At 33.8% G+C, this 27,232-nt stretch overlaps 1 protein-coding gene and 1 long non-coding RNA gene across 5 annotated transcripts in view; one reads left to right on the plus strand and one right to left on the minus strand.

The window, feature by feature from the left end:
* The window catches only part of LOC111501843 (protein amalgam), a 335,770-nt gene that overhangs the window by 33,944 nt on the left and 274,594 nt on the right, over positions 1 to 27,232 (minus strand). For 2 of the 4 annotated variants that reach the window (XM_074172072.1, XM_074172069.1), the window contains exon 1: positions 23,243 to 23,485. The exons of 1 other annotated variant lie outside the window; for it this stretch is intronic. In XM_074172072.1, coding sequence (XP_074028173.1) covers positions 23,243 to 23,312 — 70 coding nt within the window. In that variant the 5' untranslated portion in view covers positions 23,313 to 23,485. Of the gene's footprint in view, positions 1 to 23,242; positions 23,486 to 27,232 lie in introns of those variants that run through there. One more of the 4 variants, XM_074172071.1, reaches the window with a different exon arrangement.
* On the plus strand, positions 23,838 to 24,236 carry LOC111501844 (uncharacterized). Its single transcript, XR_002721656.2, has 2 exons — positions 23,838 to 23,972; positions 24,145 to 24,236. It is a non-coding gene; the product is annotated as an uncharacterized lncRNA (long non-coding RNA).

Genomic DNA, 27,232 nt, shown 5'->3' on the forward strand with positions numbered 1-27,232 from the left:
TGCATAAGTAGAGTCACATGTGTTACCATAGAAAATCAATGCTGTATTATCGGCAAACTATATCATCAGCAAAGTCCTTCAGGTTGTAAATACTGTTAATATATATTAGGAATAGAATTGGACCCATGACAGTGCCCTGGGGAATACCCATGGCGACTGGTTGTGTCTGGCTGTAAGTGTCCCTTATTTTGACCCTTTGGGTTCGGTCTTGTAAATAATAAGCTAATAGTTCTAGAGACTTACCCCTCACTTCCACATTTCCTAACCTCTGTAACAAAATATCATGACAGTTTCGAAGGCTTTGGCCAAGTCTAGAAACACCGCAATACATTTTATCTTTTCGTTAGCTTTATTCAGTTTTTTATTCACCAAGTGAAAAACGGTGTTTTCGGTTGACATATTTTCTCTGAATCCATATCGGCAAGTTGATAGAATCTGATGTTTTTACAGAAAATTCACAAGTCTAGCAAAGTTATTAATTACCAACATAGGTCTATAGTTTGTTACAAGTTTTTGTTTCCGGATTTGAGAATAGGCGTTGTGATGGCTTCTTTGAAATTATCTGCAATCATGCCATATATAAAACATTGGTTAAATATATGACATAGGGGATCAAGAAAGTATTGGCGACATTTTTTTATCGAATAAACAGGTACTCTATTAGGGCTAGCAGAAGTATTGTTTTTTAAACTAGAAATCAGAGTTATTAGTTCATTGCGTATTACTGGATGGAGAAATAGAGACTATTGAATATTTATTTGCTATTCGGGGATGGAGTATAGTCCCAACATCAAACCGTTATTTTGAACACGTGTTTCAATCACCCGTCTAATCTCCCTCTCGAAGATGATCACTTGGTGATTGAAACACGTGTCCAGGTTTTAAAAATAACGGTTTGGTGTTGGGAAAAAAACTCCAGTAATACTAATTACTACACCAAAGGTTTCAAATAGTGCATCACAAGTGCTAACAGAGCAATCAAACACAATTTTTTACTTTCGTTATGTTTTGCCACTGCAGATGTAGGCCGGATTATACTACTATACATAAAAACGCCTGAAGAAGCTACTGTGAAGCGAAACATGTGTTGGGTTTTTGTGAAACTGTTTCAGTGAAAATCTCATAATTTCTCGAGTACTATTTATAATTACTACCATTAGTTATTACCACTTGATCAATGGCATATATCAGGTAATTACAAATGACATTCCTATTGTTGTGCGAATATTATAAAGGATATTTTTGACGAATTAGATTATTCAGCAAAGTCAAGATATGAAAATCCATTCATCACAATTATATCCTCATGGCGTGGCTGAAATAAAATTCATTAAGTTCAACTAGAAAGCATGTGGTTCGCATATTGCTTGGTAATCAGACATTCATGATGTATTGTTTTTATACAACATGGTGTAATAGTGCCGCTTTTATTATTAGTTCTGAGAGCTGAATTTAAGATTAAACTTAAACTACATTTGCGAAAATTGGACTCTAGTATGACCTTGAAATTGTTCATTTGAAAAATATCATTTGTCTTGCAAAAAATGACTCAGTTTATATGAGAAACATCATACACGAATATCATTTTTCAACAGTGTTTCCATGTGTTCAAAAGTGTATTATATTCGAAGGTTATACACTAACAAACATACTGCATATTTTGTTTTAGGTCTTAATTTCATGTTTATTTCTATTCTTCTGGATCTTTATGCAGGTTTCATTACTAAGTGGTATATGCTGAAGTATTTAACGTGTATTGATTGCCAAATAATCCAGACTTTGAAACTTTTTAACACACCTGTAGAAGAAGTAATGGAATAGACTAGTTTTGGTAATAATATTTAATCAGAACAAGCAACGATGATGACAAAATGAAAGTTCTTTGGGGCAATATAATAACAGTTGTTCCCTCCCATAGCTCTAACGATAGCCTGCATCCTCCTGGGCCTACTACGCAAAAGGTCTTTGACTCTTGCTTGTGGAATTCGACATTCTTTCTGTGCAGCAATTCTTAAGTCTGCAATTGAGTTAGAAGCTGGATTTCGTGTTCGTATATATCTTTTTATGATGTCCCAAGTATGCTCTATGGGATTTGCGTCAGGAGTGTTTGGTGGTCACTCAACTGCATCAAGTTCAACAACTTCAAGATACTGGGTGATGGTTCTTGCAGCATATGCACCAGCATTGCAACCTTACTTGACCAATGACCAACAGTTGTTTGAATAGAAGTGTAAGAATATAGTTCACAGAAGAAATCAACTTCGGAGGAAGATATTACAACTTACTTCTCCTGAAGGGTATAAATACTTTAAAATACTAATATTACGAAAGGAAAATTGAATGAGGGTCATATTGATTCCAACTTGTTGAAAAAGCTGAAGTTTCTAAGTATTTCAGCTGTTGTATTTCTTCTTCTTAATTTTGGTCCCAGCTTCCGGATTTGGCGCTACTATGACCAGTGCTCTTTTTATTTGAGTGACAACTATAATAAAAATTTTGTCCAGGGAGTACAAGAGTCTTGTTTTACACAATATTGTACTCTCTTATAAGAAACTATCGTCTTCTTCATAAAAGATGAATTGTTGCGATCCTACTCCCAAGTGGATATCCGGCCTTCAACCGGCGTGAATGGGAGTAGGTATTATTCCACTTTAGCACTCCCATGTGGTCATCCGGTCCACCACAGCCCCCAAATGGCGTGAATAAGAATACTATTTATTTTAAAACACTTGAACAATTTTTAATAACACTATTTTTTAATTAACTATTGATGCTGGCAGTCGTTATCGGCTCGTCCATGCACCACCATATCAGAAACAAAACTCAGCTGTTGTGTTTAAGTTACGCATGAAGAAAAAAGTAATACATAGTTTGATACTTCCTCTGTGTATACGTCTTCATGTTTCTTCTTATTTCTGTCGTTCTACAAAATTAACAAACCGTTATAGGCTGCTGTTCATTAACTACTAATACACTGATTTGAAACTATTTTCGTACGTATTCATTCCAAGTTCACTCAGGGCAATTATGTATTCAAATAACAGGTTTGCACTTGGTTAATTGCAAAATGATACAGTACGTAGCAGTAACACTTTTTGTTCAACACATCTACATAATAATATGGTAGTTGATTGAATTCGCTTATCGATTACCTCAAATTGCTGTATTTTCTCGAGCAATCAAAGTTTGCTGAATCATAAGTAGATATCACCAAGTTCTTCGTCATACGAGGTTGCCTGTGCCTGAAAATTACTCACTTGAGAGTAGCAGTTCAAACATTCTTGAGACTAATAGTACTTAGTAGCCCAGGAATTCTATCTGAAATCTTTCAGAATAAATTGCTTTTTCCTGATAATTCGGCGCACATTAAACATTTTCTTCTCTGGACCGCTAGATATCTTGGCTCCAAAAATAATTTACTGAAGAGACACTTGTTTTAAAAATAGAACGAACAGATGAGAATTGAAAATATACTGCTTCCTCCTTAAGTATTATTTATTTTTAGAGTTGTTCTCTTATTGAAAGGCTGAGGTTGAAAATATGTTTTCACAGATGGAAGAGTTTCACGAAAGATCCAATATCTTCATGGCTGAGTGGAAATATATGGAAATGTAATGCGGATATACTGAAATAATTGACTTCTTGTAGTAAACGTTATGGCGAATCGTGAATGAAAAACTTGTTCGCACGTATTTTTTGTTTCGTTTAGAATATCTGTCAAATTCTTATATATCATAATTCGATTCTCAAAGCTATCCATTACTTAGTGCCGTTGGCATATTTTTTTGGTAACTGTATTAAGTAAATTTGAAGTAGATTACTAGCTGTTGTCCGCTCTTACATTGAGGTACAGCCGAAGCTACTGAACCTAGATTCTTGAAATATGCAGGTAGGCTCTTTGTATAGCGTAAATGAGCATCAAGTTAGGGAATTTAAAATGTTCTGTCACGAAACTTAACGTGACAACCAAATGCTTCGCGGGCGAAGCCGCGGATAACAGCGCAACCAGTGAAGGTAGAAAATATATAATTTATTGAGTGACTTTTATAATAGACTTTATGCAAATATGATTTTATAGTAATGGCATTTGTTGACTGTCCTTGTGTATATATTTGTTCTATATTCACGTCGATATTGCGTAAGTGTATATTATTAAAACAGACCTTATCGTATGTTTGATTAAACTCAACGATAGGAACCAAACTAAATACGCTTTTCCATAAAAAAATGAATAAAACATATGAATGAATAAATATATTGACCGTTGAAATTGTTACCTCAAATGAAATCGTGTTTATATCTAAGACCCTCTACTGAATTTTTACCTGAGTTGAAAAGGAAGGTGTTCGGTTCCAGCAAATTGAACGTGAATGAATTTTACCAAAAGTTTTGAAAGTATAAGCCGCGTAGCCTGATGCCAATGTCTGAAGTTCTTGCAAATTGTGAGCGATCGAATTATTTGTTACAGCTGTAGTTTCCAGAAATTTCACATCATACTAAAAATGTATGTTTACCATCTTATACTATAATTTACATATGGAGTGCGTTTAGAAATATACTGAAGTAACAATTCAATCCGAAATGATGTAATCAGAAGGTCTGGATTGGAGTAAATTATTGAAAGACCATTCGCAAACAAACGCGCAAGTACGTTTTCAGTATGTATTACTGCCATTTGTACATATAACTCTGGATTTTAAATGATGTTTACAAGTAGTGAAAATATTATCTTCTCAATATATATAAATTACGTGTCACGTTGTTTGTCCGCGATGGACTCCTAAACTACTTAGCCAATTTTAATCAAATCTGCACACCGTGTGCAGTTTGATGCAACTTGAAAGATAGGATATAGTCGCAATATTATTTTATTGCAAATTATTCGTTTTTTATTGGACATTCACAATTATCTGTTAACTCCAAATTATTTCAACAGATGGCGATATCTGTTGACTGGAATGAGTAACTAAGCAATGATGGCGCTGCTATGTTAAACCTACAAACGTGTCATACAAGCAACAGCAATCTCAGATGGAACCAGCACATAGACCACATAGTTAAAAAATTATGTTGCATATTTTACAAATTCAAACGGATAGCAAACATACTCAATAAAAAACAGAAAATTATGTTACATAAGAGTTTAGTAGAGCCCCATCTGAGATTTGGTATAATTGGTTGGGGTGGAGCGTCGAAAACTCATCTACATTCTCTTGAGGTTATGAAGAAAATATTTATCAGATGTATCCTACGGAAAGGTTACGACTACTCTAGCGATCTACTTTATTTAGAATCTGGAATATTTGATCCCAGACAAATATTTTTATAAATATTATTGCTGTACAGCATAAAAACAAAAACCATACACCATAAATATGCTACATGTCGGAATCATAGTATCGTCATACCATTAATGCTCAAATCAGTTGGGCAGAAATCTTACCGGTATTTATGACCAAAACTCTACAGTTTTCTTCCTGAAAATTCAAGATGCGAAACAAATCTCAAAAAATTTATGACAAAGATTAAATTATTTGTCAAGAATACACCACGAGCAGAGATACATAGACAAATATATTGAAATACTTCCACGATTGTGTATTAATTTGTTTGTAGTCTGGAACCCTTATGATAAGAATGTCTATATCCATTGATTGTTTAATTTATTTATATTCTGTTCAAATGTGTCCAGTTCAAACTCATGTTTTTATTTATACTTAGTACCTATTCAATACATTAGTTTATTTTCAATTCTTCATATCCTGTTAAACATGTCCAGTTTAAACTTATATTCTTATCTATATCTAGTACTTATTTCAATAGATTGATTGGTTTTATTTATTTATATTCTGTTTAAATGTAGCTATTTTAAATTTATATCTTAGTACTTAATTTAATGTATGTGTCTCATTCAATGTCAGATTCAGTATTCTCATTCCTTACACACATGCAGATCATCTTGCCTCGAAAGATGTATTTTATTTGTTCACTGTTCATTTCTATATGTACATGAATATTTAATGTAAATAATCATGAGAAAGTGAACAAATACGTATTATTATTTCTTAGCTCTTTTGGTAATCAAAATTATTGAATACGACAAGTTACTCAGGAATAAAAGTTACGCGGTGAACTAAAAAGTTTGTCTCTTCCACACGTGTATCAAGTTCTCCATTGCAATTTTCATATTGTCGAAGGTAAAAAGATTTTAAATATTGATCTGTACAGGTATGCTTGCCGTTAATACTTTAGAGGCTCTTTTCTTCCTGCTGTGTTTACAAAATGTAGCCCAAATATCAATTCGTTATATCTGAGAAAACATTACAACTCTGATTTGATGGCATTATTAGAATTTATTAGGTTGCAAACAACTATCAATTGAGGGTAGACTTGATCATCTTATTTCTTTCATCTCAGCTCGAAGAGACATGTCACAGTAACCGACTGAGAACATCTCATAAATACATTCTCGGATGAAAAATATAACACAATGGTATCGTTGTTTGTCGTTCGTGTAATAGATGAATCCATTACCATCAATCATTAAACAAATACATTGAACAAACAAATATGATTTGTTGTGCCAGTTTCACTCATTACACAATACTTGAAGATGCATAACGCTCAAGAGTGATGGATATAATTGGCCTATTTAGAGTATAAACATCGGCACGATATTTCCTCAATTCGTTGAAATTTTTGTTGGATGTTGATAACGTTACGTTGTACGTTGACCACCATTACAATATTTTTATGGAAATTATGTAGCTCCACAGGTCAAGGTACCTTTATCTCTGATAAGTTTGTAGGTAGCTGACAGGTGTTATTAAATTGTCACGAATGGATAAGTTATTGGGAAATGAAAAATGTAAAACTGACAGGTTTATTTACAATGGATTTTTCCGGAAGAAAAACAGTGAGATTAGATTTTCAAGGTACGTTTATATACAGTGTGGTCCACTAGGTGTGCAACAAATGGGAAACTTTTTCATTATCGATTTCTCAGAAAATTTTATTCTTGAGAAAAGTTGGTGCATATTCCAAAACTATACCAAGTGTACCTGAAATGGCTTAATGATAAACACCATACAGGATAGGCCAAATAATATAAAGTTCGTTCAAGAGTAAAGTATCCTTATTTCAAAAAATATAGAAATATGTTAAAAAGAAAAGTTGCTTAGAATTAAAAGTTATGTTCAGATACGAAGTCATGGCCTGCTATTCGATTTTTTTTCTTTTGGAAAATTTTGAATTACCCCCGTATGATACATATTTTTACTATTTTTATTTAATATGTATTTGAAGTAGCCACAATCAAATCAGTTTGGAGTATTTTTCATCAAATTGAAGTGTATTTGTAAAATTTACTTGGATTTGTATTTTTTTAGGTGACCGTCAACTTCATGTTTGTTGCAACGATATTTAACAGAACTATAGAATAAAACAAATACTCTTTTTAACGAGGCAAATAATTTACCAAGTATAATGTTCATATGAATAAACTGTCAAAATCTATCGCAGATAGCCATGAACGAAAAATAACCAATAAGCGATAGTACAGAAAAATACAGTAGGTAACTTAACAACTTAACAAGTGCTAACAATAAAAATTATCGAAGCGCCTCTGAAATCGATAATAAAAAAGTTTCCCATTTGTTGCACACTTAGTGGACTACACTGTATACTGGGTATTTATGTTTTGTCAGTATTTCGATGGTGTTTTCAAATTGTAACGAATTTCGAGGCCTGAAGAAGAATTTAATTGAATTCGAAACGTTCGGCAAAAAAAATTGTTTTTTCAAAGAAGAAATTGAGCCTGTTATCCTACCAACTTTTTTTCAGAACCATTATTTAAACTTATTAAATATCAAAATTGAGAAATTAAAAAATTCAAGCACCTACTGGATAGATGAATGAACAACAATCCGCGGTCAAGAAGTTTTTATCGTGATTTTCCAGTTGCTTATGCATTTGTTAATTAACAGTTTTTTTCTAGTTGAACAGTGCGATAATTGTTGAAAGAATCTGAAATTTGTTTTATTTTATCTATTTTTGAACGGTCTCAAAAAAGATTCCCATTGGAAAAATGAAAAAAATTGTCACTTTTCAGTTTGTTACCAACAATTCACTTATGTTAAAAATAAAGAGCTTCATCAATAACTATTTTTTTTTAATTACTATAGATCCGTTTTTCAATGATCAGAAGGAAGCTACATGAAAATGCGTTGTTTATAAGATAATTTAAACACTATTTTTGGAGACATGCAAGTTATAACTGAAAAAATCGTTTCTTAAAAAAATGTGCTTGAAAACCGAATTTTTTTAATCATGATTTATCCTGCACTTTGATATATGTTTAAAATATGTTTTTTCCATTAACCAGCTGTCGCACACCTACGAACGACAACCCTCAGAAGTCGAAACTTAGGCGAGCTAAGGAATAACGAGGTCTTACCTTTTAACGTGTGATTCCTAACTAGGGTTGGACGATAGCAAGTGAAAATCGATCGTTCAGGCTACGGCTTGAACCAACGACTCACATATCGGTCGATTCAGAGAGCGAACAAAGCACCACGTCGAACCGCCCGGCTACCGACCGACCGATAACTAAAAAAATTGTTCTATTTGAATTTTCATTTCATTTATATGAAAGAAGTTGTTTCGAAGGGGCTTTTTCTTCTAGTTTGTGTCTGACAGTAACTTCTTTACATCTTTGTATAGAATTACTATTTTGAAATTGATTGATTCCTTCCTTTCTTTGGAAGATTCCTACATGCACATGCTACTGAAGAGTCGATGAAGCAAGCTTACATCGGATGTCTACCAGTGAGGATGACAGTGTTCCATGTAAGTTAAATTTCACCTCTTCCATTTAGTATATTGTGTAGAAATTTTGTGAATGATATCTGATTCCATTCCACAACGGATGTTTGGAATACAAACTGAATAGAGAAACGTGTTTCTTGTATAAAATTTAATTTGTCAAGATTTCATCATCTTGTGAAATTAATTTTTCGTTGTCCAGTCCGTATAAGTTGAACTATTTCAAAACAACAATTTGATATTAAAACGAAAAACCATTTCATAACTTGTTTGTTTCACTCGGGTCGTTATTTTTATAAACTATGTTACTACATACTCCTCTGATATTTGATTGGGAAATGTTTTAAAGTAGTGAACACGCACAAAGCGCATACAGAGTAGTACTTATTGATTAGTTACGCATTAAATAATTCAGCTGAATTATCACCTTGGATTTATAAATAAATAAATCATACACTTCCATTTTGGATAAGTAAGCAGTACTGAACATTTCCTAAAGCTGAGTGAGAAAACAAGAGGTTGCCAGAAAAAATGGCTTCATTTATTATTTTTCGAAGTTTCTTCAGGATCTTACAGTTATTTTTGGAAGCAATTAATCTTGAAAGACAGAAACAAAAAGAAGACTTTAGATAATCAGGCACAAGAATACGAACAAATGAACAGTAGTGTTGTTTTGGCGTTCAGAAATTCGATTATTTCAAATGCTGTCAGAAACTTGGCACAGTGGTTTTGATTAACTTTAGTGTTTAACACCTGGACTGAAAAGTCCCGACCCTAAGAAAGAAAACGCCTTCTTTTGTTAAATTGGGCTCCATTCATCAACGTAATCTTCATCAAGAGCCACACTTTCATTTCAGTGCCGCTCTGACATTTCATTGTAGAAAGATTTTTTTTTTGCCTCAAAATAGACCTGAGTTTCAGCAATGACCTCTTCATTCGAGCGGAATTTCTTACCGATGAGCATTCCTTCGAGGTTTGCGAACAGCCAATAGTCACTGGGAGCCAAATCTGGCGAATACGGTGGATGTGGGAGTAATTCAAAGTTCAATTCATGTAGCCATTGTTTTGATTGACTTGTGACACGGTGCAATGCCTTGATGGAACAATTTTTTATTTGCCTTAAGCGGTCGTTTCTTTATAATTTCGGTCTTCAAACGCTCCACCAGTTGTTCTCCACCCAGATGGTATTCGTTTCGATTCCGGAGTGAAGTGGTGAATCCATGTTTCATCCATCATCACATATCAATGCAAAAATTTCAGTTTGTTATGTTTAAACATAGCCAAACACTGTTCAGAATCATTAAGACGTTTTTGTTTTTGGTCAACAGTGAGCTCGCGCGGCACCCACTTCGAACAGAGCTTTCTCATAGTCAAATACCCACGCAATATAAAGCCAACACATTCCTGTGATATCTTTATAATGTCAGCTAACTCACGCAATTTCACTTTTCCATCATTCAAAACAATTTTGTGGATTTCTCTGGTGTTACTGCCTCATTTGGACGTCCACTAGCCTCTGCATCATTGGTGTTTCTACGACCACGTTTAAAATCAGCAAACCAACGTTCAATTGTTGTTTCTGATGGAACGAAGGCTTTATGACACTTTTCAATTCATCGCTTCCCCTGAACGGTATTTTTCCCATCAAGAAGCAGTGTAAATTTGAAACACCAAATTGAATATACACTAATTAGTGTTAACAGTTTTTTAACTCTCTGATGCCTTGATGGCACTTGTATCTAAAGGTTTAGTTTTGAATCGTCCACTGACTCTATGAAGAATTTCCAAGTTTAACTTCAAGTTTGTTTTTCTCCGTTTATTGAGTACCTTGAATAGGCTCTTTGATATATTTTAAAGGTTTTTCAGGAAATTCATAAATGGCCACTTATTTGTAACCCTCTTTTCCCTCTTTCCACCTCATCATAATGTCTGTAATTGATAAATTCTTAAGTCTCGTTGTCTCCAATGCTGCTGTTAATATGGTTGTCATTATTATTGATCCCGTTATTCCCATTAAAACAAGTCTTTGATTAAACTGAAAGTGGTATATACTTGAGAGAGACTAAGATTCTCACATTTTTTTGTACGAAGTGGAAAGCTTTTCTTTCCCAAGCCTTTGATCTTTGAACCTTGGTCGTTTGTTTCATCTTTGACCACCAGATCAAAGATCTCCTAGATGTTGGTTCCAGCTCAGCCTGGGATCCACCATCACCCCCATATTTCAACCTCTTCACCTGGAAGTTTGAGAAGTGCTCGTAGCCTGTGGTCCTCGTCAAGGTCTTCTTCTTCATTTCAATATTATTATATTTGCCCTGGACTGAGATGCCACTTTGCCAGTGAATCTATGATCAAGATGATACTTTTTAGAAAGAATTTTAGCACGTTACTAGTGAAACACCTCCATAAAGTTAGCAAGACAACTTGCAGTAAAATTATTGAAATATACTTTTTTACTTGTTGAATAATTATCGAGAATTTGTCGTGAAAGGAAAATGATTGTCGCGCATCTCCTTTTTTTATAAGGGGTAGCCCTGCTAACTTGATATAAAGTTAGCACAGCACCTGTAGTGAAATTTTTGATATAACTGAATTATCAAAACTTTCATCACTAGTATTTGTCGAATAATTGTCGTAACCCAATCCATATCAAAACATTTCCTGAAAAGCATTTTTTGAAAAATATAGCATTTTTCGTGTCACATTTGATTTCTTCATATATTTTTTAAAAGGATCGCCAGTGAAAGGTGATACAATAAATTTGTAATGAATCTACGTATAAATTATCGATAAATTGTTTTGTTTCATCTATTTTTGTAATCATGTCGAATATTTTTTGTAATTACCAACCTATTGACAAATTGTATCTCTTTCGACAATCGTTTATAAATAAAGATCAATCGAAAACAAAAGTATTGTTCAATTGTCGAAACAGCAGAATTGATATATCGTATGTAGGTATATTAAAAAAGAATTATAAATTTCTGCCAGCAGGCAAAGTGATCTGTTGATCACTTGTCGTATCTCTTTCGACAATTGTTTATGAAGGAAAAATAATTGTCGCTCTTCAACTTTTTTTTTTAAATAGGTGGCTCTGCTAACTTGATATAAAGTAAGCAGGGTCACCCCTGTACAGGTCTCAATAATACTCAAATATCGAAAATTTTTGCTATTAATATTTGTCGAGTAATTGTTGCAACTCACTTGATGTCAAAAAATAATAAAAAATGTATTTTCCTGCACATTATATTTCCACATAACTCCATATCAAAAAACGATAAATTACATATTACATATACATCTACAATAACAAACGATGAGGTAAGTAAAACAAATGTAGGTAACCAACAAGGATTGTTTTGATACAATAAGTAAATTTTTTTTCAATTCAAAAGATGAGTATGAGTTTATATGTATTTGGTGGGCAAAAGATCTATTGAGTTTAGCATATATTCAATGCTTGTCATGAGCACCAATATCTGTTTTCAAAAATAGGTATAGGGCATTTAATCGTTGTGAAACTCTGTAAAGGCTGTCTACACCTCAACTTCGGGAAAATTAATGACTAAAATAATATTAATTATAGAAGAAATGACAATATTTTTATCGGCTTGCCATAAATGATATCATTATTTTCAAAGTTAAGGGGGAGACATTAATAATATAAACCACAAAAATAATCTAGGTGAATAAATTAATAAAATTTAAATAAAAATTCAGTTGACTTTTACCTCTATATTTTACAATACGTGAGAACTTCTGGATAATAAATTCTTGAAAATAATTTATTTATCGTTTTGGACAACTGATAACTATAGATTAGACTTTTAGGGATTTCTATTGCGGAGGATGTGGTAACTACATATCAAGTTAGCTGAGCCACCTATTAAAAAAAAAGGTGGAGAGCGACAATTTTTTTTCCTTCATAAACAATTGTCGAAAGAGATACAACAATTACTCGACAAATATTAATAACAAAAATTTTATTTGAGAATTATTCAGACCTGTACTGGGCTGATCGTGCTAACTTTATATCAAGTTAGCAGAGCCACCTATTTAAAAAAAAATGTTGAAGAGCGACAATTGTTTTTCATTCGTGAACAATTGGCGAAAGAGATACGATAATTGATTGATCAATAAGTTGTCTTTTGCAAAAAAAAATAACAGAAAAACAGATCATTTTGCCTGCTGGGAGAAATTCGTAATTCTTTTTTAATATATCTACATACGATATATCAATTCTGCTGTTTCGACAATTGAACAATACTTTTGTCGAAAGAGATACAATTGGTCAATAGGTTGCTAATTCCAAAAAATATTCGACATGATTATATGATTACAAAAATAGATTAAACAAAAAAATGTATGGATAATTTCCACGTAGATACATTACTTTTCACTGGCGATCCTTTCGAAAAATATCTGAAGAAATCAAATACGCCTGTTGCGGTGTTGCCATATGGTTTAAAATATCCATATAGTACAAGGTATGACACGAAAAATGCTATATTTTCCAAAAAAATAATTTTCAGGAAATTTTTTGATATGGATTGGGTTACGACAATTATTCGACAAATACTAGTAATGTAAGTTTTAATATTTCAGTTAAATTAAAATTTTTACCACAGCTGCTGTGCGACCTTTATATCAAGCTAGCAGGGCTACCCTTTATATAAAAAAGGAGATGCGCGACAATTATTTTTTTTTCACGACAAATTATCGACAATTATTCGGCAATTAAAAAAGTATATTTCAAAAATTTTACTGCAAGTTGCCTTGCTAACTTTATGGAGGCTAGTAAAACCGAATCTCATATTGACCCATTCTAAGCAGTATCTTCACAGCTTCTTTGGTTTTGGTGTGTTCCTAAAAACTAGTCCTATCATTTTTGAGATTACGTGAACTAAGTACTCATCTTTTATTAGAAAAAAGGCAGTCAAGTCACGCATGAAGAACTAGTATACAAAAAACACCTGTTGAGATTGAGTACATTGTTTGAGTGGAAATTTCATAAATAACTTATATGAGTGGAGTTTCGTTTCTGATGTGGTGGTGGACGGACGTGCCGACAGCGACCGTCCACAAAGAAGGCACGCGAAACTCAGGGTTAAATGCGCCTATCTGGAAGCAAAGGCCAAGAACTTCGAGTGAAGTGAGTGACTTATATTGGTGCTCATATTTCATTATTCCAATCCCAACCAAACTTTGTAAGAGGATATTCACTGAACATTTGTTTTTAAAACATATTTCACGGAGTCAAATGTACTTATAGACCATCTCTTATTAATCAAATTGACTCAATGAAACTCAAATTGAGATAGTTGCCGGTTTTCGCTTTGAAGTTGAAATATTGTGAGGAAGGTCGAGAAGGTCTGGTTTTCACTTTACGAACAAATCGCCTGAAGATACGCTTTGAAAGATTTACCATCGAGGTAACAGAGTTAACTCATTTCGAAGATTGTATCTCGACATGAAATATGAAGCATTAACTGGCGTGAATCAACGTTAATTATGTTTCTTACAGGATGAAGAAATTGGCGTTGTATGCAAACAAAGTGAATATACAGTGTGTTTCATGATTGATGTTGCCAGAGATGTAATGGACTAAAAATTTCTGATGAATTTCACTAGTTCGGACTTCCATTGTCTACTATATAAAGTGATTTGAAATCCCTGAAACAACTAAAAAAGAATAATTAAAAATGAATAGCTGAAAATAACAATTATATTAAGCAAAATAAACCTGAAATGAAATAATAGTGAAATAAAATACAAGTAAAATAGAACAATTGAACAAAAATAAATAAAAATAAAGAAATGAAAAAAGAAAATGGAAATAAAAATATTCCAAGTCACGTTAGTTCACGACGTCTCGATTGTTAGTATCTACAATCGTCTTCGGGTGATGACTGGACTGATTCCTCCGAGAGTTGACTATTTATAGGTCGTTCGAGTACTTTCACTTATCCCCGCTTTCCATTTTCCGCTTCACTGGTTTCGTGGGAGATGACCGGGAATTGGCCATTTTTCGCTTGATGATGGGTTTCCATATGTTTCGTATATCTACGCTGGCCTGGCTGAATACGTTGTTGGACAACATGTATGCGGCTTCCTTAAATTTTCTCCTAAACCAATTTTCTTCTCTGTGCAAGATCTCAGCTTGGGACCACTCGATATTGTGTTGATGGGTCCAAACATGGTCTGCTATTCCTGATTTGCTGGTCTCCCCTCGCTGTGTGTGTTTCTTGTGCTCGGCAATGCGAACATTCAATGGCCTCTTGGTTTCACTAGTTTCACTAGTTTCATATAGGATTTTTCCGCACTCACAGGGTATTCGGTAAATGCAATTCGTGGAATCGCAGTCCGCGTTTGGTGGCTTGGTTTTCGTGAGGGTGCTACGGATAGTGTTACCGGATCGAAGAAGCACTCCAAATCATACAGAAAAAGCTATCCGAAGACGGGAAACTGAAAGAGAGAATGAATCTACCTATAGAAGTATTTATGTAATTACAAGGATTCTGTGTACGAAACTGTTATTTCCAACTGAAGGACGAATTCTTTACACAAGATGAGGGACTGCCAATGGGATTGCCACTTTCACCAGTCATAGCCAACATATATATGGAGTGGTTTGAAACTCTGGCCATTGAAGAAGCCCACAAGAAACCTCGAGTCTAGTTGGAACCATGGGAACCATGGCAACACTGAACTAGACGCCTTCCTGAAACACATCAACAGCGTGAGAAGGAGAAGGAAATCCACAACGAATTGCCATTCTTAGACGTTTTGGTAAAAAGGACCGACACTAAGTGGGAAACATCTGTATACCGAAAACTCACTCATACGGGACATTATCTGAACCACGAATCCAACCGCCATCAATCAACTAAAAGAGGAATCATCAAGACTTTATTAGACCGTGCTTTCGGGCTCTGTAACACGAAGGAAGGTCTCGAAAAGGAACTAGACATCATCAAAAATGATTTTCAACAGATTGGCTACTCCAAAGCAATGGTAGAAATGACCTTGGCTAAAAGACAGCAGGAGCCTCGCAAGGAAGAGAATCCGTCACAACCAGTGCTTGCACTTCCCTACATAAGAGGATTATCGGAGAGGATAAGAAGAATTGGTTCCGAGTACAACATCAGAACCTGCTTCAGATCATTTAACACTATACGTAGCAGCCTCACGAAAACCAGGCCACCAATCGCGATTCCAAGAACATTGGTTCAGGAGAAAATTCAAAGAAGCCGCATACATGTTGTCCAACAACGTATTCAGCCAAGCCAGCGTAGAAATACGCAACATATGGAAACCCATCATCAAGCGAAAAATGGCCAACTCCCGCCAAACGGTCATCTCCCACGGAACCAGTGAAGCGGAAAACGGAAAGCGGGGATAAGTGAAAGTACTCGAACGACCTATAAATAGTCATCTCTCGGAGGAGTCAGTCCAGTCATCACCCGAAGACGATTGTAGATACTAACAATCGAAACGTCGTGAACTAACGTGACTTGGAATCTCTCAACTTTTTATTTTTATTTTATTTTTTCATTTCTTTATTTTTATTTATTTTTGTTCTATTTTACTTGTATTTTATTTCACTATTATTTCATTTCAGGTTTATTTTGCTTAATATAATTGTTATTTTCAGCTATTCATTTTTAATTCTTCTCTTTTAGTTGTTTCAGGGATTTCAAATCATTTTATATAGTAGACAATGGAAGTCCGAAATAGTGAAATTTATCATGAAACATTGTCAATCATCTTCAAATAAAAATTTCTGGATATTATTTTGAGATTCCTAGATGACATCTGAATTTTGCAGAAAATTTTGATTTTTGTATAACAAGTCGGCTTTGACAGTTAAACAAAAAGCAATTTCTTTTCAGGAAGTGTATCTTTTTTGTTCAGGATACGTCAAGATATTACCAAGTTAAGTCGTTCAGGATGAGACATTCTAAAGATCCTTATAAAATCAGGAAGATGATCAAACCGTCATTCCCTAAATTGAACAAAATACACTACTTGCTCACAAACAGAATTTACATAACGTAATTATGTTCTCTGGAAAAGGATCTCTCCAGAATAAGTCTACTTTGCTTGATTACAGCCCCATCTCGTGTAAACAAAGCCCCAAGTGGGAAAGAAATATAATTTATTTCGTTTCGGTCGGTAGCCAGGCGGTTCGACGTGGGTGCTTTGTTCACTCACTCGAATTGACTGCCGTGTTGGTCGGTGATTCAAGCCCTAGTCTGAACGATCGTTTATCACTTGCTATCGTCCAACCCGTGTTAGGACTCACACGTTAAAAGGTGAGACCTCGTTAATCCTTAGCTCGCACAAGTTTCGACTTGTGCTAGAAGGGTTGTCGTTCATAGAGGTGCGACAGCTGGTTAACGGAAAAACAGATTTTAAACAGATTTTTCAAACCTAAAAAAATGACAGTTGTATTAAAGTAGCTGTCTTCCTGAAACTTTATATGGAGCCACAATTTCTCATTTCGAACATTTTTTCAAAGTCATTTGGACCTATCATGAAAAGGGTTCGTTATCTGAAAAGAAAATGGTTTTCGCTAAACCGCCAAGGCCGACTTCTTCTGAAAATGAAATATGTTTAGTCCATCGCATCTTTTTCAACATCAATCCTGAGTCACACTGTATAGAGGGGGTGCTGATTTATCCTTTATCTTGATTAATTTTAACTTTTGTCAATTTGAGAAGAATTCACTCACAATACTTCAACTTGTTTATGAAATCTGAGAACAATATAATAATATAATAGATAAGCATATAGCTGCTGCTTTTAGAAATCCAGAACGATGTTTCTGCAAAATATTGAAGCATATTTCATAACTGTTTGGAATTTACCGGGAAATATTTTGAACATTTAATAAACTTACTGCAAGTTGCTTGCAATATAACTCGTATTAATACAATAATATCGATACCTAGACTTGATTATAGATGAAATTGATACTTGTATAAGTATAACGAAAGAAAACTGGAAAGTTTACCCGGAATATTACTGCATGACATGTTTTTTTTCCTGAAAAAGAAGACAAATTAGGTAGCTAGCAACTTGTGTTGGGTGTGAGACAAAGTGACAACAATCATGAACTGGATTCAAACTCGGATTTCCTGTTGACATCTACAGATTTGGTGTAACAGGTATCCAGAATAGTGTTACAGTTCTGGTATCTAAGAGAAGTGTTTTCGGTGGATTCACGTTACGCCAGACGTTCTAATTTTACCTTTCAGTCAAGGACTGTTCAATTAACTTCCACATTGTTGGAAAGGGCGTGTTGATATCATTATCCCAAAGACCACACCCGATGGGAATGAGATCATTATGTCCAAGAATTCTCTACCCTAAGCAAATGAGGTGAAAACGTTATTAGTAACTATAATTTTCTATTATCAGCATAGATTTTCCGAACAAAATTTGTTTGTTTTTGATCGGGATAGGTCTTCACATTTATTTATTTATTTATACACTGGGTTACACAGAACTACAGAACAGGGATATAAGTCAAATCGCAATACAATACAATTACAATAAGTTATAAGATAAAAACAATACATATAGAAGTAGTTGAAGTAAAAAGACCTAATCTCAGATATGGAACAGTAAAAAATGTCGAAAACAAGTATTATTGAGGCTCTTTATTAACAAAATAGAGACCAAAATGATGATTTTCAGAATTTCAGCCTTCAGAGTTCATTCTTCCTCTTGCACCTTACAAAAAAAAAAGAAAATAATGAAAAACAAAAAAAAAATAAAAAAGACCTAAAATGAAATTGGAATTGTGATAGCGGATACAAAATTTAATTATGAGGCGGATATCGATACAAACATAAGGATACTACAAATATTTTAGCTATGGCCTACAAGAGCCAATGTGTCATAGAATATATTCGGGTATTATTGATTTTTCAGAAGTTGTTTTTCAGGCAGTACCTGAAACTGGAAACAGATTTCGACCGAAAGGAAGGTGGTAGGTTGTTATAGAATTCAGCTATCGTATATGTAAATGACCTTTTGAATAGTTCTATAGAGTGTCTAACAACATGGATCATTTTGTGCCTGATGTTCACATTATGAACATCAGTTCGATAAGTTATTTTGTTATAGAGGTAGGGAGGTGTTCTATTGACAATAACTTTATGAAATAATGTCGAAGAATGAAGAGTCCGCCTATCGTACATTTTCAGCCACCTAGCTTTTTTGAGTGTATGAGAAATCGGTTCTCTTTTCTTGATACTGTATGAAAATCTCAAACGAGAGTTTTAAACTCTTTGAATTCGTTGTTGCTCATTTTTATTCAGAAAATAATGATACACTACGTCACAATGATTGAAAATAGATAATAGTAATTTGGTTTTTAGGCTCAAGACATGCCTATGAGGGTATAATACTTTCATTTTCCCAAATGCTCTTTGAATCAATGTTGAAGTATGTTTTTTGAATTTGAGTTCATCATCGATACAAACTCCTAGATTTTTAACCTGATTTACAACCGGTAAATCAGTGTCATCAATTTTTATGATTAGATCTCTAAGTTTTGACCTTGCGACTTTCCTTCCAAATACAATCATAGAGCATTTGGAATTATTAACTTCCAGGGCATGTTTCCTCGATACATTAACGAATTGATTCAAATCGTCATTAATGATATTTTCGCTTTGCTGTACAGAGTCAGGAGTAAAAGAATAATATAACTGTGTATCATCGGCATACATATGATACTTGAGTTTTTTCAAACAGGTTGTCAAATGGGAGGTGTAAATTATGTAGAGGATAGGTCCAAGGATTGAACCCTGTGGGACACCTGAAGAAGTATTTTTGAAATCTGACATGTGGTTCTCCACTCTAACAATTTGTTGTCTATGTGAAAGATATGAATCGAAAAATTTCAAAGTGCTTTGACAAAGTCCATTATAATGTAATATAGATCGAAGTAGTTCGATTTGAGTGTGGTTTTCACTAATGTTAAAAACACTTAGACACCTTATATTCACCCAGATATATTGTAAAATCAGGATTGATCATCAATATAAGAAAAAAAAATCTTGCTGAAAAGCAAATGAAAAGGAAATTGAAGTTTCAAATTCGAAAACATTCGTTCTAGATTCATTGTTAACTTTCATCTTCACGTCTGCTTCAGACTGTACTATTTTTTTCTTGGTTTTTTGTACAAAACTGAAAGTATCAGTATTTGTATGAGAGTAGAAGTTTCATATATCCTCTTAAATAGATTATTGTGACCTCACTTGGTGTTTGTCTCCTGTTTCTGTCAACTTTAGGCCTGTTAACTTTATTAATTTCTCATATTGGTAATTTTAATTTGTTATCAGAAACTAAAAAGAAAAGTTCCTCATCGTATGTTGAATGAGTTAATGAAGAATAAGTTGTTGGACTGAATGTTTTGATGAAGAAAAGTGTTATTCTCTTCCTCCATGTTCATTTCAAGTCCCATGGTAGATATATGTGAACTGTAAAATGAGTTAATGACCAAGCAAATATAGACAGAAAAAATACATTCTCAAGGTCGATTCAATCACACTTTTTCGCAAATTCGGTTCAAAAATATTAGTCAAGAATGCATTTATAATTTATAAAGCGGACTCATGAAAAAAATTGCTTGTTCGTGCAATAACGAAAACGTTTGTAATGAAAATGCACATTAATTAGTTTTATTCGTGCTGAAAATTGCCTGTTGGCCAGTTCACTTCAATTAGTTTCGTAATATTAACGCGATTTCAACTTGAAGTAGGACACTGATGGAACGGATACCTGTTCAGTTATTTCCGGAGCCAGATTTTTTTCTAAACTCTACTTTTATACTATTACCCTAATTTATTCAGTCTCACTTGATTTTCTTACACTGGAAACCTTTTTGGCTTCTAAACAAAATAGTTCGAAATGAAATCGCTCGATTTATCAAATTTCATCAAATTATGATAAACTTAAGTCATTTACTCACTTAAACTTGGTTCCTAGCTTGGTGCACTTGGCATATGACCCATTTTTAATGAAAATTCAAGTGGAGATAGGTTGATAGATCATCGTTTTTTGGAGAAAATATTATAGATAATCATAGTGACGATTGTTTCAGCTAATATTTCATTAATTTTCACAACATTTTTCACTTCAGGGCGAATGAATCCTAAAACCAGAACCCAAACAATGGAACTACGTTCGATATCTTATAACATACTCAGTCTGACTCAGGTTGTTTCGAAATAAGCATGAGAGTAGAAACCAAGGGAATAAGCACTCAAATCGCCAAGTGACGACTGAAGTATGGTAAATTAATAGTAAGATAAATGGAAGCGTTGTTAGTCGTGATTCAGTGTTAGTAGACTTTACTTTTTTTGAAAAGGCATTTTTCGATCGGATTTCGAAATCAAAATGGTTCACTGATCTGTTTTAGTCTCTTTTAATAATAGTGCAAACAAAAATAAAGCGTTCTTTGGTGTGACTTTTCATAGGTAGGTAAGTTAAGTACACATGAAAAAGTTTGATAGTTCATTTCAAGAATAAATTAAAGTAAATTCTCAGAGCACAAATACCTCATAGATACTAATTTATTTAAAAATCTTCCAATGTACAAATTCGGCTAAGAACACCTTGAATTGTTTTTGGGAAACGTAAGATCTCATGACGGGTGTAATGATAACCCAATTGCGAAACAGTTCAAATGTATTTACAGAAAAATTGCGAGCCATTTGGAATTGGGGAATAGTTTGGTGGAAATTGTATACCTTTCCAACAATTATCTATATTAAATTGTTCATTTGTCATACAACGACTAAATAAAACTACAAATAATATTGAATATAAGTTACATATAAAAGATTCTGGTTGGTTTGAATTGCCCAATTATGTCAATTTGCCAGAAACGTCTCTTAAAACTTCATCCCTGCATTGATAGCTTATTTTCTAATAAAACCATCTCTAATTATGCTTTGATGTGGATTAAGGACTGGGGTTATTTGATCTATCCCTCTGAAGATATGGAGAAAACATATCTAAAGATCTAAATAAACACAAAGTTTTGTATCAGACTCTCAAAAATTTTGTAGATGTTGATATTTTTTCTAATTTAAGGATTCATCAATTAGATAACTTTCCTGAGACAAACCAAATATCAGAATTATCAAGAGCTATTTCTGAGAAATATAGAAATTACAATCCATTGTATAGCAGATCAAACTAATTGCAAAGAAACAAAAACACAGCTTCTTAATACAATTTAATAGAATATAAAACTTATTTTCACCATTTACTTCAGATAAAATAATAATAATCGCCTTTATTTCTCACTTCATATTTGTGACTATGAGCTAAAAAACAGGAGAGAAGGGAGGAGTTCAACCCCATGTTTTTCCATGTCGCCGATACTCCTTACCGTACTTCAGGCTTCGCTTGTACGCGCCTATAGTCTTACTTATGCTTATTGAATTGATTTCTACTTCCATGGAAATAAGTGTTGCCTTTAGAAAATTTGGAAAAAGCATAACTATCATCATCATCATCAAAGAGTTTAGTTTCGATAAAGAAATTTCATAATTGTTCTTTGCAAATTCCCAACGATTTGAAATTATTTTTTTATCCTCATGCAATAATGCCATAACTTAGATGACGTTGGAAAAGCGGAAAATGACGTATTTGAAGACATTGAATATTTTATTTCCTGGAAACCTTTTATGATACAAATTAAAAGAAGATGTTATTGTCTTAATATGATTTTCATTAACATTCCATAAACTATTCATACGATTATGTGTATACCCCTTACCGCACTTCAGGCTTCACTTTTACACGCCTATACTTATGTTCATTCCAATGGTTTCTACTTCAATGGAAACAAATGATGCCTTCAGAAAATTTGGAAGAAGCATAATTATCTTATATCAAAGAGTTCAGTTTCGATAAAGAGTTGGTTTGATCATTGTTCTTTGCATAATTTTCAATGCAATCCTCATGCAATAATATCATAACTTAGATGACGTTGGAAAAGCGAATGATGAAGTATTTGAAGATGAATATTACTGGAGTTTTATCCCAGTTATTTTATCACCTCGACACGTGTTTCGATCACCAAGTGATCATCTTCAGTTTAGTCTTCCCCTTAAAGATGATCACTTGGTGATTGAAACACGTGTCGAGAACATCATTATGATCTCCTGATCTCAGTCATATTGATATCCTGAGGCCGCTAACTTGGTTAGCGAAACGCGCGTCGAGAGACCGTAATTTTTGTTGTGGTGTTGGAAAAGTGTTTTCAATTAGATATTGTATTTCCTGAAAAATTTTCAGATGTATGCACTTATACAGAAAACTCACTTATTTAAGTCTTAAATATGTTTACACCGATGAGTATCAATGTATATTTTCAAAATGAAAATTCTGTTACCTTTTTTGGCGAAAGTACAGTCCAAAACAACACACAGGCACAATATTACAAAAATTCCTTTCACTTCCATTTTCACAGCACCCACTAAATCATCCACAACACAGTTATAATCCAAGAATCGTTATCTTCACTGTCACCAAGCGGTTCTGCAGAACTTTTCAGTCATACCACCCGAACTATATCATCAACAGTTCCGCACTTCGCAGCTCTTCAAGAGGATCTTGAGGTACACTCTGTTTGTGACTGAACTCCCTCGCGACTACTAAAACCTGACTGACGGTATCCCCCACTATGTGACTGTTACGAAGTTCAACGATAACGAAATGCTTCGCTGAACGGTGTTAGGGAATGAGAGTCCTTCGCCAAACCGTTGTGTATAAGGCTCGTAGCTCGTAGCAACGCTGGGCGACTGGTCCGTTCCTGAACTGAATCCTCAATATATTGCAGCAGAAAACAAGAACAAATGAGCGTCGCTAGCAGCATTATACGAAAAACCACGGACGGATAAATATGTTAGCTATAGATAACTCTTATTTCTTGAGATGAAATTACACATCTCAGATGCCTTGAACAAATAAATTGTAAGAAAAGCTAATATTGTTGGAAGATGGAAGATACTGTTTCAAGGAATCATGATGTGTACGGGGGAACCCAATTGTGGATTGGATTATTCATTATTCTATATGAATTCGAAAATAGGTACAGAAGAACGACTAGTGATTCATTTTCTGTAAGTATGTGTAGTAAACACTGACTCATGACTATTTTAATCGTTAGATCATCATTTCATGTCTTGCTTCTTTTGCAATATTGTCTTCCACGTGTGGTCATTGTGTAATGGATGAAATGGAAATATGACGATGGCCTTGGTTGTAACTAGTCAACAGTTTTGTTTTTTACAGTACGCAGAATTGTTCATAGTGCTGAGTTGTAGATGAAGAGCGTTGAACTTGAATTGGAGTCAGATTATTTGGACTATTACCATGAATAAAGACAATGTAAGAATTGACATATCTTTTTCAAATTTATTCAATGTAAACGAGAAAAAAATGCAGAAATAATAATCTAATGTATGATATTTGTTTCTTCGAATTGAATTTTTTTGGAACACCGTTTTAATAAAGAAAGTTTTTGGCTTTCTACTACTCCATCTTGATACAAAAAAAAAGAAGGATGGGGGAGTCTTCCAAAGAAAGGAAGGAAGTAACTCTATACATGGATGTGTAGATCATGCAAAGAAGTAACTTTCAGACAAAAACTGAAAGAAAGTCCTCCTGAAACAGCTACTTTCATATAAACATTGAATTATACGAAACAAATACTTCTATATGAACACTGAATTATACAGAAAATACTTTTCTCTACTTAGTTTGTATTTCAAGTAAGTAGAGAAAAGTATCTTCTGTATAATTCAGTGTTCGTATAGAAGTATTTGTTTCGAAAGAATTTTTTCTTTCGTATTATTCAATGTTTATTTTTATTTTCTTTTTTAAATTTATTTCCTGTTGACAAATATACATTTTGTAGGAGCCGTCAGTGATAAAATCTCAGGTACTACTTACAAACTAATGGGACATGTACTCTTCAATAGTATAAACATTATGAGAACATAAAAAATATTTCAAGCGATATTTGAATTCGGCTTGAGATCTGCTCTCCCTTATATTCATTGGCAAATGGTTGAATATTCGGGGAGCCATCAGATTTGGTGAGTTATAAGCCAGCTTTGTTCTGGCGTATGGTACAAACAAATTATTATTTTGACGAGTATTCACATTGCGGATACATCTATTCATCAGAAAGATTTCATTGTCATTTTTAAAAACATGTAAACACAGTTCAAATATAAACAAACAAGGCAATGTTAGAATATTAAAATCAACGAACACATTTTTGCAGGAATCCCTAGTTGACAATCCTGTTATGGTTCTCAGTATTCTTTTTTGCACTAGGAATACCTCATTCCAACGTAACGATAATCCCCAGAAACATAGGCCATATCTGAGTCTGGACTCAACTTGAGCATAATACAGCGTCAGCAACTGACTAATATTCAACACTTGTCTTAAATTTCTGAGCTGAAATGTTATCGAATTCAACTTCTTCATTAAAAATTCACGATGATTATGCCAGCCTAAACATTGGTCGATATGAAGTCCCAGGAATTTGGTACTTTCGGTGCCTGTCGTTACAGAATCTCCCCTCTCATTAATCTTGAAACTGATTGGTGTATAATATTCCTGTCTGTTATGGAAACGGATCAGAACAGTTTTATCAACATTCATGAATAACTTATTTGCCGCAAACCATGAATTTAAGTTTCGAAAAACTTCAGCACATTTCTCTTCCAAGTCAGAATCATACCTATCCGAGACAATAATAGAAGTGTCATCAGCGTACATTATTACTGTTTCTTCCGTTATTGAGTTTGCCAAATCATTTATATAAAACAGAAACAGTATTGGGCCTAATATGGATCCTTGTGGCACCCCAAGGTCCGTAGAAATTATATCAGATCTCATTTTATCAACTACTACAAACTGTTTTCTATGAGAGAGGTAATCCGATAATCAAGACAGCGGAAGACCACGTATGCCATACTTGTACAGTTTATCTTTTAGAATTTGATGATCTACACAGTCGAATGCTCTGCTGAGATCACAAAATATCCCAATAGGGCACTCTCCTGCATCGAGGCATTTGATTATTTCGTTATAGGATGAATGTATTGCTGTTATGGTTGATTTCTTATTTAAAAATCCATATTGATTTCTGGCAAAGACGTTATTATTATCACAGAACGGTATCGATTGAAGAAGGCGTATTCAATAATCTTCGAAAAGCAAGATGGGATTGTCACGGGTCTGTAATTTTCTAAGGATTGGCAATAATTTTTTTTATGGATTGGAATAGTTTTTCCCATTTTAAGAGGGTCGGGAAATGATCCAGTGGTAAAGGATAAGTTCACCAAATAGACCAATGGCCTCATCAAGACTGGTAGTGGTAGTTTATATGAAAGTAGCTGTTTCAGGAGGACTTTCTTTCAGTTTGTGTCTGAAAGTTACTTCTTTGCATGATCTACACATCCATGTATGAAGTTACTTCCTTCCTTTCTTTGGAAGACTCCCTCATCCTTCTTTTTTTTGTATCAAGATGGAGTAGTAGAAAGCCAAAAACTTTCTTTTCCAAAAATTAATCACTCCAAAAAAATATAACCCCTTCAATTCACCGTTTTAATGTTATGTATTTGCTCTGTTCAAGTAGTTCAAATATATACAAGGCTCTTCAACATCACAAGATATTAATATCAGCAGTTGTTCTAATCGTACTTTTCATATTAATGATCATAAATAATAATAATGTAATTAATGTATATAATACATTTGCAACAGAATGTAATTGTATCTATATCTATTGTTCATGACAAAACTTCCTTGAAAATTGAATAATTACGTTTTGTTTATTGCTATTTGGTCGAAAAAAATCGTGTTAAAATTTTTTTCAAACAGGTTACTTTGTAAACGTCATCTTTCAATAGGTACTCTTGATAACCATTAAAAATGCCACTTTTAATGACAGTCGTACAAAAAATGTTTCATGTGAAAAATCGGAATATCTAATAGAGAATGGAGAAAACAACACAGCAATCATGCTTCAGCCACTGTATTTACCAAATTTGGCCCCCTGAGACTTTTTCCTATTCCCAATATTGGGGATACATGGTTACGACATAGAAATTTCTCACAATAAATTGCGAGACATGCTAATATTGTTGAAAGATGGAAGATACGAATGAAGTATGTGTGAATAATTTTTTGTGAGTACGTGAAGTGACTATCTCAATTATTGTTGAATCATTATGCGTCATGTTACTATCACAATATTGTCCTTCACATGCGGTCATTGTATAGGTAATGGATCGAATAGATATACATATGAAGATGGCCTTGGTTGTAATTAGTTAACAGTTTTTTTAAGGTATGCAGAATT

This window comes from Leptinotarsa decemlineata, unplaced genomic scaffold, assembly GCF_025532065.1.
Source record: "Leptinotarsa decemlineata unplaced genomic scaffold, Ldec_3_MD MMD2_tig00000035_RagTag_RagTag, whole genome shotgun sequence".
Taxonomy (NCBI): domain Eukaryota; kingdom Metazoa; phylum Arthropoda; class Insecta; order Coleoptera; family Chrysomelidae; genus Leptinotarsa; species Leptinotarsa decemlineata.